The sequence below is a fragment of the Poecilia mexicana genome, unplaced genomic scaffold (assembly GCF_051168715.1).
Source record: "Poecilia mexicana isolate PSO_F unplaced genomic scaffold, ASM5116871v1 scaffold_13, whole genome shotgun sequence".
Lineage (NCBI taxonomy): Eukaryota > Metazoa > Chordata > Actinopteri > Cyprinodontiformes > Poeciliidae > Poecilia > Poecilia mexicana.
The window spans coordinates 2,409,150-2,425,204 of record NW_028263382.1 but is presented as its reverse complement, the minus strand read 5'-3'; the positions used below and the strand labels follow the sequence as shown (position 1 = coordinate 2,425,204).

Below are 16,055 nucleotides of genomic sequence, written 5' to 3'. Positions count from 1 at the left end.
ACATCTACATGTATGTAATGGTGTGAATGTAAAACCACAATGCAGAAAATATATGGAGCTAAATTAGTCTCAAAAAGCCTACAATAAGATCCACTAGTATATCACAAGATTTGTAAGTGTACAATATGAACAAATGTTTATAACACAAATGTTTATAACAAATGCGTACTTCAACATTCACATATCACCTTCCTAAAATAGTGGGCCAAGCCAATTTTTGCCAAAAGTTTTTTTGTTTGTTTGTTTGTTTGTTTGTTTGTTTGTTTGTTTGTTTGTTTTTTAACCTAAATCATATTTTGGCAAAAAATAATAGGTGGTCTTTTTTGTTTGTCAAAATCACTTTTGTGAAAAAATGACTTTGGCCATAAATCATTTTTTGGAAGGTGACGACATGTGTAAGCAGTTTCTCAAATGTACACATTTCAAACTGCCCAAGTAATACATTATGCAAACAAATAGACGGACGGATTGGTCAACCCAGGCGCACGGATCAGCTGGCCTGGGCTTTTGACTTTGAGACTTTCTTATCACATTGGATTCACAAATGAGATGATTTATTCAAGGCTGAAGAACAGCTGGGATAACTGAGTATTGGAATTGTAATGCTGCGTTCAAGACTGAATAAAAGCTCAGATAAAAGAGTATTACCAACTTTATTGGAAATACAGAATTTTTGAGTTGGCTCAGTAGCCCCAAACCACTATATTAAAGATATACATGAAACACTAAAGTTACTGGATTCTCATTGTTGTGTTCTGTGTTTTCTGTGTAGTCATTTTTGAGGTTTTCTGTGTTTAGTCCTGTTCCTGTCCTGTCTTCCCTGTTGATTGCTTCCCAGGTGTGTCTAGTTACCTGATTACCCTCCCTGTGTATTTAAGCCCACCTGTTGTCTTCGTCTACTGTCGTCGTATGTCATTTGTCTGCTTGCCACCACAGTCGAACTGTAAAGTCTTGTGTTGGTTCAGCTCTCGTTTCCAGTCCTCTGTCTTTCAGTTGCTATCGGTAATTGGACTGTGTTTGAGCTCTCTTTATTAAATCATCATCATCTTCATCACTACCTGGGTTGTCAGCGTTCATTCTCACCACCACCAACCACACCCCATGACAAACATATCCTTCATTATTCCTTCTCTGTTTCTGTGAAAATTCACGTACTTTCTGGAGACCAAGGCACCTTATGGGGGCCCAAACCTTGTCAAAAGGCAGTAAGTTTTAGGGTTCGACGTATACTGGTGATGGTTAGGGTTCCAGTGTTTGGGTTAGGCATTAGTGAATAGAAGTCAATACAAAGTCTTAACGTGGGTAAAGATATGAACTTCTGTATGTGTGTTAGCTTTATTCAGTATTGCCTTAGTTAAATCAGTTTTAAATGTCTTTTTTTCTCTCTCCTGGGACCACATTTCCAATCTTTATGATCTTAACCTCTGCTCCAGGAAAACAAGCCCATTGGCACCAGAATCCTGCAGCTGTCCGTCATCGATCAGGACGCCCCTCATAACGGCCCGCCATTTTCCTTCAGCATCCTGTCTGGAAACGATGGCAGGGAGTTTGAGCTGGAGACAGATGGCACACTGGTGGCAAATCAAGTCCTCAGACGGGACATTGCCAAGGATTATGTTCTTCAGATCCAGGTAGAGGCACAGTACTCTTTCTGGGTCACATCAGGAAGGGAACAAAGATTGATGTTGTCAAAGAGAGCAACAAAAAAAGGCAAAATTACAATAATATTTTCAGTGGAAGGAAAACATTAAAAAGATACCAAGACTACTTTTGCGGCAGCACAGTAAAGGTTTATAGATTTACTGATTTATAAGAACTGTGATGGAGATGCAATGTGAAGGGCATAATAATGAAATAGAATGTTCACCCTGCTCCAAAAGCACGACTTTAGGTCAAAAGTCATATTTAACAATTAAATCTTGGTTCATGTAATGACAATATATGATGTCAGAACATCAGCAGTCATCATTTTGCAATGTAGGTAGGCCACCAGGCCCAAGCATGTCATGCTGAAAGGAGGAAGTGTTTTATTTTGTCACTTATTATCACCTGGTACTGTATAATGAAGGAGAGACAAATGTTGCTTTTCTTCTGAAAATCAACTCTAGCAATATTTAAAACATTTTATATCTATAAAGACTCCTTTATTGTCACGTTCTATCTATCTAGAATTAATTCTTTTTTGCTGTCTTGCATTCCTCCCTCTCCTACAGGTGTCAGACTCTGGGAAGCCGACTTTGTCCTCCTCCTCCAATCTCACTGTTCGAGTGATTGAAGAGAGCCTTCATCGGCCGGTGGCCTTCCCACTGGAGATTCATATCATCACTATGGAGGACGAGTTTCCTGGTGGTGTAATCGGGCAGCTCCATGCCACCGATGCCGACCCTTACGATGCCCTGACCTTTGGACACGCCGCCCCCTCCCAGCGCAGCCTATTCAAGATCAGCCCCCATGACGGGAAGATCATTGCTCTCAGTGGGTTGGATGCCGGCGAATACTTTCTCAATGCCAGTGTTAGCGATGGCCGCTTTAATGTGCCAGTTCCTGTGCGTGTCCACGTGGAGCAAGCAATGCTGGATATGCTGCGCGACGCCGTGACTGTGCGCTTCGAAAGCGTAGCGCCACAAGATTTTGTAGCGTCGTACCTGAAGAGTGTGTTGAAGGTGATGCAGCAGGCGGCCACGTCCCAACAGCACGACACACTGCACCTGCTCAGCCTGCAGCCCGTTGGAGGCACACAGCAGCTAGACCTGCTTGTGTCTGTGGCAACAGCAGGAGGGGGCTACTACAAGGCAGCCTACCTCACCCAGAAACTCAGCACGTCTCGCCGAAAACTGGAGGACGTGCTCAGAGTGTCAGCCATCCTGGATAAGAACTGCTCTGGGTTGGAGTGTCGCGGAGCGCAGTGTGAACAGAGCATCACTCTGGATTCACACAACTTGGCTACGTATAGCACACCTCGAGTCAGCTTCGTTTCACCTCGCTTCCACCGGACCTCACGCTGTACATGCCATGGTGAGACATCAGACTTCCTCATTTCACTTTGTACACATAGTGTTAGCAAGTGATTTTTTTGTGCATCAAGTGAATTTTTTAAGCCATTACTTACATTATTAATGAAATTTCACTCAGTTTTGTCCTAAAGTATTCTGAAAATATATAAAATATTCTGAAATAGAAATATTCTGAAATAGAAATATTCTGAAGAAATAATTAGCAATAACTGCAATATTTTCAAAACTTTTTAGTTGGTATGCGTTACTCTTTTTAATGCTTATGTGAGTTATCTCTTGCTGTCAGTCTAGAGATGTAACAAAGGCATCTTTCTCTGTTTTTGTGTGCAGATGCCAGTTGTGCTGTTCTGTTAGAGCAGTGTGAGGAACAGCTGTGTCCTCCAGACATGCAGTGTGTTTCAGTAGAGGCCATTAGAGGGCGCTATGCATGCCAGTGTCCACGAGGCAAACTGGGAGAGTGTGCAGGTCTGATGTTATGATGTCAGGGGATTACTTTTCAACAAAATACACTCATTTGAATCCACAGAATGACGGTCAGCATTGTGTTGCTTGCAGGTCATTCGTCTCTGAGCTTCTCAGGCAACAGCTACATCAAATACAGATTGTCCAACCAGCTGCAGACGGAGCTGAAGCTCATCCTGAGGATCAGGACGCTGCAGAGCCGAGGAATCATCATGTATATGCACAATGAGCGGTGCATTATTCTCAAGGTATCCACACACACACACACACACACACACACACACACACACACTCATTGAAGTTAACAAAAGTATTTTTGATTTAAACGAACACAAAGTCCCATCTCATATTTTGCCAAAAACATTGTAGACTTCAGAAAGAATATTCTATGGACAGAAAAAAGATCTCTTTAGAAGCTGATAGAAACAGAAATACAGCATCACAGCTACAGTCAAACATGATGGTGGCAAAAACTGTCATGGAAAAACACATTTGCCTGTGTGCTCCAATAGGTAGCTGCTGTAAGAGGAGTGCAAAGACTCTTCTCTTGACAGTGGAGTCGAAACTTCCAGCAGCAGCTGCAGCAGCTCACTGTTTGGTTTCTCAGCCGTCAACATTCAAATGATCCTCTGCAGGGAGACTAAGTGACGAACAGACAGCCAGAAAGAAGGATGGACATATACATTTACTGACTGCACTGTGCAGTATCTAGTTGTGATTGTCTGTGTGTGTGTGTGTGTGTGTGTGTGTGTGTGTGTGTGTGTGTGTGTGTGTGTGTGTGTGTGTGTGTGTGTGCGTGCGTGTGTGTGCGTGTTTTCACAGTTAGAGGAAGGGAAGCTGTGGTTCCAGTTGTCCTGTGAGCCTCTCACAAGCCGAGGTGCTGAGGGTCCTGACATGTTGGGACCTGCTGGACGTCGCATAAATGACGGCAACTGGCACACTGTGGCACTGGAACTGAATCGCAATTTCAGTAGCCTGGCACTAGACGACAGCTACATTGAGCAACGGCATCCCCCTTCATTAATACAACCATTACCTCCAGATCGGACGTTCTACTTTGGAGCTCTGGTCAGTACCTCTGTTAGAGTTTTACAATGGAATGTTCCAGGCTCCCTTCCTTGTTTTATACTTATTTTTGGTACATTCTGTTACTATTATTCATCACTTGTTATTCACTGAAAATGGCATGTGATACAGTTGGGAGAAAAATGAATTATTTTTGAATCTAGACAAAAAAAATTGTCTCAATAACATATGTTTAATTTGGATTGTTTTGATGTTCATTTATGACCTAATTTTAACGTGCAAAGAGAAAATCACTTGGACAAGATCCAAGAAATTGAAAGAGCGTCTTTTGAAATATGAGAAAAGAGGGATTATAATGCACGTCTTAAGCTGGAGGTGGAACCAAAACACCTCAGTATGCTATCAAGCTGGGAATACTAAAGATTTCTTGTAACTCAGGACAGTAAATATTAAATAGAAGGATCAGTGACCATTGTTGAGAATGAAGGGTTAACATCCTACCTTCAAGATGCTTCCTTGAGAGCTCCCTCTGCTACACCACAAGCAGCCTTGTTTTTCTATTAGGGTGCTTGCAACACCATTTAACCTTTAAAGAAGTGAGAGTTCACACATTGGTCACATGATGGTGGAGGCAGCGATACATGTGACCTCAAACACACCGTTACACTACAACGACTTGTTTTTGGGGGCTCGTCCGGAAAGCCTCCAATTTGAAAGAAAGTTTTTGGTTGAGAGAGAGGTGGAATGTCTTCATAAAACAAGGGAAATATCTGGTAACACTTTGTCATTTGGTAAATAATGACTCTTTTAATGCAAAGTTGTTTTAAAAGTTGCACTAAAAGTCTATTAAGATTGTCAACTTTGCATTATTTGGTAAATAATGACACTTTAATGTAAAGATGGAACTTTTAATTGACTTTTAATGTAACTTTTAAACCAACGTTGCATTAAAAATGTCATTATTTACCGAATGACGATTCATGACAACAGTCAAACATTCTCAAAGACTCTTTCATATTTCTTTAGGTGATATATCACATTTAAGACACTATCACGTCAGTCTTATGCATACCTCTTCAAATAAAGTGTTACCAAATGTCCTGCCTTTCACTGAGGATGGTCCTGTAACACCTACATGTGTACAGATGGTCCTATGTTAGATTTTTCATGTATGTGTTCATAGGATTTAAAACACTTACAAGAACCTTAGACCGAACTCAGATAGATACAAAAAAATTATGTCATTTGATTTAGTATTCTTCATAGCTGCATAGCTCAGTCAGTGGTCTAAAACTGCAGTCCCTTAGGGTCAGAGTTCAGCAACACTACAGCGCTCTGAAAATGAGTTAATATTGGAGCAAGGTGTGCTGAAGCAGAGAAGAACGATTTTTAAAACGCATCACATTTCTGTAAACAGCATGAAAATCATATATTACTACTTTAACATATTTAACAGTATTTGTGGAACTTTCTAAGTTACTTGTAGACTGAATAAAGTAAGGTCTTAGTCTGTCTGACAGTCATGTTAAACAGATCCCGTTGGCTGCATTAATTAATGCAACATTATTCAATACTAACAGTAAAGAAAGTTACTGTCTCAGTAGATTAGTATAATGTCATTCTACAGAAGTTATGCTTATGTTAACAAATTGCACCATGTTTCTTCTTTTTTCAATGTAGATAGACATTTGTATCATAAATGCAGATTTCCGTTTCTTTCAGTTTATTTTTTAAATTCTAACCTCTAATTTTCAGGTGCAGCCCCCAAACTCGCGTAACCTTGTGGTCTCCCAAAAAGACCCCAGAGTGTTCGAGGGATTCCAAGGATGTCTTGACTCAGTCATGCTGAATAATAAAGAGCTGCCTCTGCAAAACAAACGCTCCCAGTATGCAGAGGTAGTGGAACTAACGGAGCTGAAGCTCGGCTGCATTCTCTACCCTGATGCCTGCCATCATCAACCCTGTCGCAATGGCGCTACCTGTACCAGTCTGCCCTCTGGTGGTGAGTAAAAGTAAATACAAGAAACAGCAGAGCTAACTGAGCGCTGTGTGCAGTGATTACTCAACAATCAAATCACAAGCACAATAAAATCCAGAGGCAGTAGAGTAACCAAAAATGATACTCAAGTAAAAATAGCATGATTTCAACATATTTTTACTCAAGTAAGGGTAAATGAGTATTTGGTAAAAAGTCTACTCAAGTATTGAGCAACTGATCAAAATATCAATCATTTAATAAAAACTACGTCATCAGAAGGACCAAAATATAAAGTTTAGTGGAATTTTTGGTATTTTAAGGACAAAAAAAAAACAACTGGGAAAAGAAGATTTTTCCAAATCAGTTTCTTTCAATAAAAATCTCATAAAATTGTAAGGTGTGTGTCTGGTGAATTTTTGTTTAAAACATGTTTGTTTTTTATTCAGTGGGTAGAGAATCCAGATATGTTACACAAGAAAGAGCAAAGATACTTCATAATAAAGTTACTCAAGTAAAAGTAAAAAGTACAGCATAGTAAAAATACTCCTCAGAGTACATTTTTCAAAAAAATTACTCAAGTGAATGTAATTTAGTAAATGTAACAAGTTACTACCCAACTCTGATAAAAAAAATGAGTTGCTGAATATGGTGACTTAAAATGATCAACTTCCTACCTAAAAAGAAAATGTATACTTTATATTTTAGAGTATTTTGCATACTCTTTGACAAAGGGCAAAGAGTGAGGTCTGTGATCATAATAGACTATTTAGCTTGTTGGTCTTTATCACTGTTTCATATTTACCTACCCTTTGCTTTAGAAATACTGTATATGGTGCAGCATTAGAATAAATTCACAAGATCAGGTCAAACGTTATAGTAAATTACATTCTAACTCTGCAACAGACGGCCTTCAGCTTTATTGTGGGAAAGAAAGACATAAATAATATGTTTGAGTTTATTTGAGCTGCACTTGTTTGTATGACATGTACTATATGAATAAGTGCTTCCTTATTTTTGTCAGATGACTAATATATTAACCTTCTTAACTCTCAGAACTCATGTAAAAAGACCCTGTTAAAAAGATGATTCCTCCCAGAGTTCAACATTAATGGGTTATTAGGCCTCCTTTTATCACTGAGCTTAACAAAAGCCAGTCAAGATCTGAAGAAGAGCTTATGTCTGAGCTATCTATGCATGGAAGCACTTAATGAGTCAGGATGAGACCTGCTTCAGTGTTTCCATTTTTACAGAGTAACAGTAAAGAGAAGTTATTGTGGGTTTTAAATTGAAATAATAACAAATGTCGAGTCAAGGCACTTTACCAAAAAAAATTTGATATTCAGTCACATGCATTCGAGTTGATCCTAGTTATCAAACAGTGCATTAAGTTTATATAATTAATTATTTTAAAACATTTTCTATCCAGCAGATGGAACTGAGTCACTGACTGGCAGCATTGACTCCTCCTGGACCAGCAAGTAGCAACAGTCAATGGTTGCTTGTATTCAGCAATCCCTCATACTGAGTGTGCATGCACTTTTTAAAATCTTTCTAATCATGTAAATTGATGTTCTAACAAAGGAAGTAGAGTATTCCCATCATGAAGATGCATGTACATTTATGAAGAAGGATGCTTGAACTGTTTCTTGATGAGACGATAGATAATGTATTCCCATTACTGAGATCAGCCATTGTCAGGACCTACAATAATAGTAATCTTCTAATGTGAGATGGAGGGACAGACAAGGCGGACAAGGAAAATGTCATACAGGACACTGGATGTTGTTGCAAGACAGAATATACTGTGTCTTATCAAAATAATGTCACATAGTCCAAGCATTGTCCTCATGGAAGATTTTATCACCCACTAGTCCATCTACTCCTCTGTCAACTTCCCCTGATGAACAAGGATCGACCAGCTGGGTGACTCATCCTGAATTGATCACTGATTTCCAAATCCTGGATACCAGGCATCATTCACAAACCAGTGTGCAGCTTTCACACTGAAAGTTAGCATAGGGACAAATTTTGAACATTGCGGCACTCAAAAACATTTAGATGTGTAAAACTGTGTGCACGCATGTGACTGTGCTGCTTCCTTCATACATTTCAGTTTGTGTGGAAAATAATAAAGAGCTGTATGTGGTAGCTTCTGTTTCATGAGTGTGATCTGTTAATTTAGCTGAGCACTTGCTCCTTCCTGTTCGGCCCTCCGGCTCCCTCTTCTCCAGACTTCTAGATGTAGAAACATGCGAGCGAGAGGCAATCCAGCATCTGCTGGGAAGGTTGAAGACAAATTGGTAGAAACAGAAGAATCAATGACTGATGTGAACGATAGGACATCTAAGGAGGGTGGGGTCTGCTTGGCTGGGGGCAGAGAGGATGATGATGATGATGATGATGATGATGATGATGAGCTTGTTCCTGAACTGAACTTGTTGCAGAATGTGTTCAGCTCCTTTGCTCTGTCCAAACTTCCATCTATCTGACCCTCCCTTTGCTTGAAGCCTGTGGTCTTCTTCATCCCTGACCACACAGCTCAAGGAGTAACTACTCCTTGTAGTTTACTCTCATTTCACACATCTAAACTACTCCTTGTAGTTTACTCTCCAGCTTCTTCCTACACCTCCTTGCTGTCACTAATCTTGACTTTGAGCTGCTTCTGTATACTCCTCTTTAGTAACTCCTTGTCTTGCTCCCTAAATATTCTTTTTTTTCTTGTTTAACAGTTCCTTTAGCTCACTGGTGATCCAGGGCAGTGTGTCACTGTTCTGGTGGTGTTGTCCACACAGACGGTTATGTAGTCAGTTATACACTCAGTTATTACACTGACTTCCTCTCCTTGTGGCTGACGAATAAATAATACAGAATATATAATGTAAATAAATATGGATGTTTACTTTTATAATTTGTACTCATAGAAATTATTTTAATGGTGTTCTATGGTGATGTGATTATTTATTCTGCATTCATTTTTAATGTTAGTATTATCTACTGTATGTTAAATTACAGTTTTTGGTGGTTTATACGTTTTTACAATTTTTGAACTAGCCATTTTTTCTGGATTTTTCTTCTTTTGTGAATGCCTGTGTAATCTGAGTTATAGCATGAATCTAAGTGAGTTACACACTTCTGGTGTACTTAATATAATGCATCATATGCATCATCACTCTTTATTCTTCTCCCCATTGTGTCTTCCAGGGTTTACATGTAGTTGTAATCCCCAGTACACTGGAGGTAACTGTGAGATGGAGATAACAGTGTGTGTTCCCAACCCCTGTCAGAACAGCGGTGTGTGTAAACCCATCGGTAACGCGTTCCTCTGCAGCTGCAGGAGGGGCTTCAAGGGCCTCATGTGAGTTCCAACCCAAACACCCAAATTATGACATGAAGAGCATTTATACTGCACTACTCTATGAATCATCACAACAAACACTTTGTAATCCTTAGTTTTTCTTCAGATCAGGACGTTTTGCTTCATGCAGTCAGAAAAGTTCTATTTAAGTGATTTCCTGATTCTGAAAATGATCAAATAGTTATCAAATATCAGCTAATTCCTGATTTATTACTTTTTCACATTGGAGCATGATGACTTCGATATCTTCTTTCACACAAAATCAACATATCAAAACTACTTTTGTATCAATCGATCGATCGATCTTTAATGCTCATTCAGTTCATTCGGTTTGCTCTAACAGATGATTAGTAAAGTGATGTTTATTTCACTCATCTTGCAGGTGTGAGGAAGACGTGAATGAATGTGACCGAAACAACCCTGAGGGTGAATGTGAGAACGGAGGCACCTGCATCAACACTCCCGGCTCTTTCTACTGTAACTGTACGCCTGGCTTTGTGGGCCAGCGCTGCACTCTGCGACCCGTTGTTGTCCCTGACATGCAGGCCGGTCATGCTGTGGTTGGCAAGGAGGAGCTGATCGGCATTACCGGAGTGCTTTTCGTCATTATCGTCCTCATCGTCCTCTTCATTGCTTTCCGCAAGAAGGTTTTTAATAAGAACTATTCAAGGAACAATCTGTCTCTGGTCCAGGACCCAGCCACTGCAGCACTTCTCAACAAGGCCAACTGCGTTCCATTAAAGACTTTACACTGTGGTCCCGGAGACCACCAGAACCTGTATTCAGAGTCAGGAATACAACCCACCTTGATGGGAGGGGTTGGCATAATTGGACCGCCGCAGGTGCCGGTGAGGCCCATGGCATACACACCTTGTTTCCAAGGAGACCCACTCTCGAAGCTGGAGAAGCTGTCAGAGAAACACACCCTGGATCACACAGAGATGAGCACCTTTCACCCAGAATCACCAAGAATCCTCCCTGGAACCATAAGGAGAGGGGTGGTGGTGTGCAGCGTGGCTCCCAACCTGCCCCCCGTCTCACCTTGCCGCTCGGAATGTGACTCCATACGCAAAAGCCCGCTGGCCAGCGATGATGGTGAGTTTAGGCTACAGTGGAGCTTAAGAAGTAAAGTACTGTGTGCAGCTGAGTGAAAATAATTCCTAAAATAATAGCTGAAGTCATTTTTTGCCCTCCCTCTGTCTTTCCCAAAGATGTTTTAGACAAAACGGGGAGGATTTCCATACATCACTGTGTGTCAGGTCATCACCACGTCCTCAGATATAGTGATGTATTACTAAGTTCAGTGTCAGGCTGAGAGTTTTTCTGACGTCAAAAAGTTTTAGACTCCTTCCTTGACACAACATTTTGGTACGATGTAACGGCAGCACTGGAGAAGTAACAGTGTGAGCATCATTTTAAACATTTATACTGGAAAAAATATAATTTCTCCTGCAAGAACTTTGTAAAGTGCTGAATGTTTTATATTTTACCTAACTAGATTTGAACCTTTCTTATTCAGTTTGTATATAAGGCTGACAACTTATATTTGTTATTACCACCTTCCCACAACGTGCAATTTCTTTATTGGAGTTTTAAGGTTAATGGAATTCACATTTTGATCTATTCCTGCAGATAAAGTGGTCAACATAGCAGACGGCAACACGTGTTTCTCAGGCAGCAACTCAGAGGCCCAGTCCCTGAGTTCATTCCAGTCTGACTCCTGTGAGGATAACGGTAAGACTCATCCTTCACTTCCACAAAGCTGTGTTTTTCATAACAGTCATGTGTGGCTTGTTTTTTTTTATTTTTTTTATTTTTTTTTCAAAGCTTCATTTGCTTGTTCTTTATTTGGCTAAAGCAATTCGACCCTGTAGTTGAGAGTTGCCCACATCTGAGCCAACTTTTGCATCAGCTTTCATTGAGGTTAGCTTCCAGCTTCTACCGTTTACCGAGAAGTCAAAGATATGACTTCCTGTCTGAGTTTGGACACTGAAATCCTGTCCAAACTCAGACAGGATTTCAGTGAGTTGTTAACTTCTACAGGACACAATTTTAAAAGAATAAGTTTGAGCAATTCTAATGTATCTCCAAAAGGAATATATATACAGGTGCTGGTCATAAAATTAGAATATTGTGATAAAGTTCATTATTTTCCATAATGTCATGATAAAAATTAAATTGTCATATATTTTAGATTCATTGCACACCAACTGAAATATTTCAGGTCTTTTATTGTTTTAATTTTGATGATTTTGGCAAACAGCTCATGAAAACCCAAAATCCCTGTCTCAAAAAATTAGAATATTATGAAAAGGTTCTCTGAACGAGCAATAAAAATAATCATCTGAATCAACAAAGTAACTCTAAACACCTGAAAAAGATTCCTGAGGCCTTTAAAAACTCCCAGCCTGGTTCATTACTCAAAACCGCAATCATGGGTCAGACTGCTGACCTGACTGCTGTCCAGAAGGCCATCACTGACATCCTCAAGCAAGAGGGTGAGAAACGGAAAGAAATTTCTGAACGAATCGGCTGTTTGCAGAGTGTTATATCAAGGCACCTCAGTGGGAAGTCAGTAGGAAGGAAAAAGTGTGGCAGAAAACGCTGCACAACGAGAAGAGGTGACCGGACCCTGAGGAAGATTGTGGAGAAGGGCCACAGTTAGTGGAAAACAGTTAGTTTTCTAATTGAAAAATAAAAAAAAATCTCAAAATGAAATAATACAGAGCTTGCATCCACTGCAACATGTTTATAGTCTCTGGCTCGATAAGCTTAACATTCAAAATGTTTCCAACAGTTATTGTCATTTACAGCAAATAAATATACTCCTCAGTGTCAGCCCCTACAGACATGCAATAATCATTTAGTACAAACATGGCAGCCTGGTGGAGGTTTAGGAGACAAAGTTTCCATTAGCTGAGGATGAAGAGGTTTTAATGTCCTCCTGTTAGAATTGACATGTCAGAAAAATAAACTCCATTGTTCCTCCTGGTAAAATTTAGACATTAAACTTTACCAATCAAGCAGTTTTGTCTGGAAACAAAACCGCTTGATTAGATTTAGAAAAGTGGCAGTCACACCTTCATAGCCTTCATGACAGGCAGGTTCAGCTTGTGTGCTGCTGTTATGGCTCATCATCATTAAATGTGATTTGCTTTCAGTATTTTATATCATTCAGCTGCGTGTCTCAGGACACTGTGCTAAAATCTGCTATTGCATCATGACTTTCAGCTCTTCACTTCCACACCCAGGTGGCATCATATGTACTCACCTGCATAAAGAAAGGAAAATCTGGCAATTCTGAAACATCTGGCCTTTTTCAGGTTGTGAAATGATTTAAACCTAACCTGGCTGGTCAAACACAGGCATCACAGAATGTCACATTTAAAAGATGAAGCCAAAGAAGAAAAATCTTTGGCTTCAAAGAAATGTGAAGCCATGCAAAGTCTGAGGAATCCTGGCGTTACTTTATGTTTACTCTGACTGTATCCTTTCATGCCCATGTTATTATCATTCCACATCTGTTTATTTCTCTATGTAGTTCAGTCTTTTGGATTAATTATTTGGAAAAACGTTATTTCCCCCCTTATTTAGTTCATTCCTTTATTAGGCCAATTGCCTCTTACTTCATATGGGTGATTCTGAACCCTGATCAAACCCAAATAACTTGAAGCAACATCCTGTTGTTGATTTGTCCCATTCTGTACAGTTGACTGCAGGTAGAATACACCTTAAAACACACTGTACACCATCTGCTGCACCTGCTTGCACCAGGTATCTGTGTTGATGATGTAAAATTGTACATTTCCTCTAAAAGAAGATAGAAGGAAACATAACTGCTCACAGTGAGGATCGGCCCTCGTCAACAATATGCTGAGCTTTGTTTCTCTATGAATGTCGACTATTTTAAAAATGTATCTGCTCCTTGTTTCCCTCTTCAAGCCTCCATTGTGACTGTCATTCGACTGGTCAACGATGCAGTTGACACAATCGAAAGTGAAGGTACCACTTCTCATCTTTCTTGTGTCTCTTCACTTGCTGTTCCAGTCCTTGGATCCTTCAGATGTCTGCTGTTAGCAGTCAGTCAACCAGAGCCAATCTCCTCTAACTCGCCCCGTTCCCTCCAGTCCAAGGCGGCCAGTGTCCTGCAGCTTATAGATGTGTCAGGTGTTTCAGGTTCTACCAATGACCTGATTATTGGATTTGGTTATTATTGAAGCAGAGACGCATGTAAAAGTTGCATCACACCAGCCGTGAAGGACTGGAGTCTAACACCCAAGTGCAGCTGTTCTCTACTGTGGGATGTGACGTCTGGCCTGCATATTATTATTATTATTACAGCAGCATAATGTCACACTGGGAAAGAGTGGAAAAATCCAATATATAAATTAGATGGATTTATTCAATGTAAACAGAATACTGTTTTTCTCTTAATGACCAGTAGCATAAATGCTCCTTTCCCTCACTATCACATTAGCCTTCTTTTTACCTAATCAGTTTTACAAACTTATAATTAGTTGTGTGTGACTTTGTTTCTCCATGGTGCAAACATGACATGCTATACAGAGCCCCAAAAACCTCACTTCAGTTTGGTGAAAGCAGAGTTCTTTTAAAGACTGGAGCATACTGCTCTTGTTTCCGTTTGCTCTGGTAGGACACACGTTCTGTCTAGCATCAGTCTCAAACAACTGAGGAAATAGCATCTAATGGTTGCCTTGGTGATCGGCTTCCACAACATGTCTCTGCTAAATGTCTGAGGTCCAGATGTTTTCCCCATGCAATACATTCTCTCAAATTCAATTCTTAAAAATGTTTGTGCTGGAGATTCTTCTTCTACCATGAAGTAACAGATCTTGAGGGTGTTTGATATACAGTATGCTTACCAGCTGTGCCTATAAGCCTAGCTGGCACTTTAAGTTAATATACATAAGTTTTAATATTACAAGAGGTCAAACAGCAATGACTCAGGATGCCGAGGAATTTTTATTGATGTGGTCATGATTTAAAGCTAAACATTGCTGTGTTTTCTTCTTCTTCCATCTGACAGTGTCAGTTATGGACCGTGGTGAAACCTACAATAGAGGTGACTTGTTGGTTGAGTCTGTCTGTTGTTGTCCCTGTCTCTGTCTGGTGGTGTACAGCAGTGAGTAGACAAAATAATAATTACCAAGTATAAATGGTTTCTATTCTACAGTACACCCAAAAATCTGACCATGATGAGACTGTTAGCTGTAATTTCTGGTTTGAGCTCTGAGGCTGAAGAGATTTGCTTTTGAAATATAATACTGATGATTTGGACTTTGATCAGACTCTCATGATGGCTGTAGCTACTCTTATGTCAGTGTCTGTCCAGTTTTACTCAATCTTTTGTCCTCTGCTAGAGACTCCTCTGTTTTGAACATATTTGATTTAACTAAAGAAATCAGACTAAAAGTAATAGTAATGATGTTATTCTAAAATATTCTAAACATTTATTGTCGTTTTCAAATAGAGCAAGCACTTTGTTTTAGTAACTTATTTATTTTTCCTCCTTTTCATTGGAAGTGGAATTATTTTGTCTACGTCCTGCAGCCTTCTGTTCTTTGCATCGCTGTCGCAGGCTGTGGTCTGTCTGCAGCCACAGCTCTGGGTGCTTCATGGTGTTCCTCTGTGTACTGGTCAGACTGGGACCAGTTGCTTCTCCAGTTGTCTGATAAATCCATTCGCTGCTTCAGCCATGTCATGGTTTTTTTTTATACAGTACACGGAAACAATCTTAATTTATTTCTTACTGTTTTTGCTTTAAATTCTCTTGTTTGATGTCTTTGAAGTTGTATGGAACATGAGGGGGGCAATAACAATAACTAACACTGCTTCAGGCAAAATGATGTGTGATGCCCCTCATCAAGCCCTGCTCCCATAAGTATATTAGAGAAATTGTAGTATATTATATACATCATTGTTCTAAATACAGCTCCATGTCAGATTTAACAAAATACAGAAAAAAGAAAGAGTTTTGATAAACAAGTTGCACAATTCAAAATCAATTCAACTTCACTTTATTTCAAACAAAGAAAAAATAAAGGCAATAAAAGCAAAAAAATCAATTAAAACCTTTTGGGTTTTAATTGAACAGAACTTAACAGCATCTTACCTGTTAGCTGTTTTACCTCACTGAGCCGTGCTGAGGTCAAGAGGACAGGACTGGTGCCTCGCTCCAGCAGTTGGCGGGTGACCTGTA

The 16,055-nt window shown here is 39.8% G+C and overlaps 1 protein-coding gene across 1 annotated transcript in view; it reads left to right on the top strand.

The window, feature by feature from the left end:
* The window catches only part of LOC106903486 (protocadherin Fat 3-like), a 53,257-nt gene that overhangs the window by 30,280 nt on the left and 6,922 nt on the right, over nt 1-16,055 (top strand). The window contains exons 19-29 of the mRNA XM_088011452.1: nt 1,434-1,631; nt 2,214-3,015; nt 3,345-3,479; nt 3,570-3,724; nt 4,299-4,544; nt 6,258-6,504; nt 9,682-9,835; nt 10,218-10,930; nt 11,468-11,569; nt 13,778-13,837; nt 14,883-14,918. Of these exons, the coding sequence (XP_087867578.1) occupies nt 1,434-1,631; nt 2,214-3,015; nt 3,345-3,479; nt 3,570-3,724; nt 4,299-4,544; nt 6,258-6,504; nt 9,682-9,835; nt 10,218-10,930; nt 11,468-11,569; nt 13,778-13,837; nt 14,883-14,918 (2,848 nt within the window). The remainder of the gene's footprint in view (nt 1-1,433; nt 1,632-2,213; nt 3,016-3,344; nt 3,480-3,569; nt 3,725-4,298; nt 4,545-6,257; nt 6,505-9,681; nt 9,836-10,217; nt 10,931-11,467; nt 11,570-13,777; nt 13,838-14,882; nt 14,919-16,055) is intronic.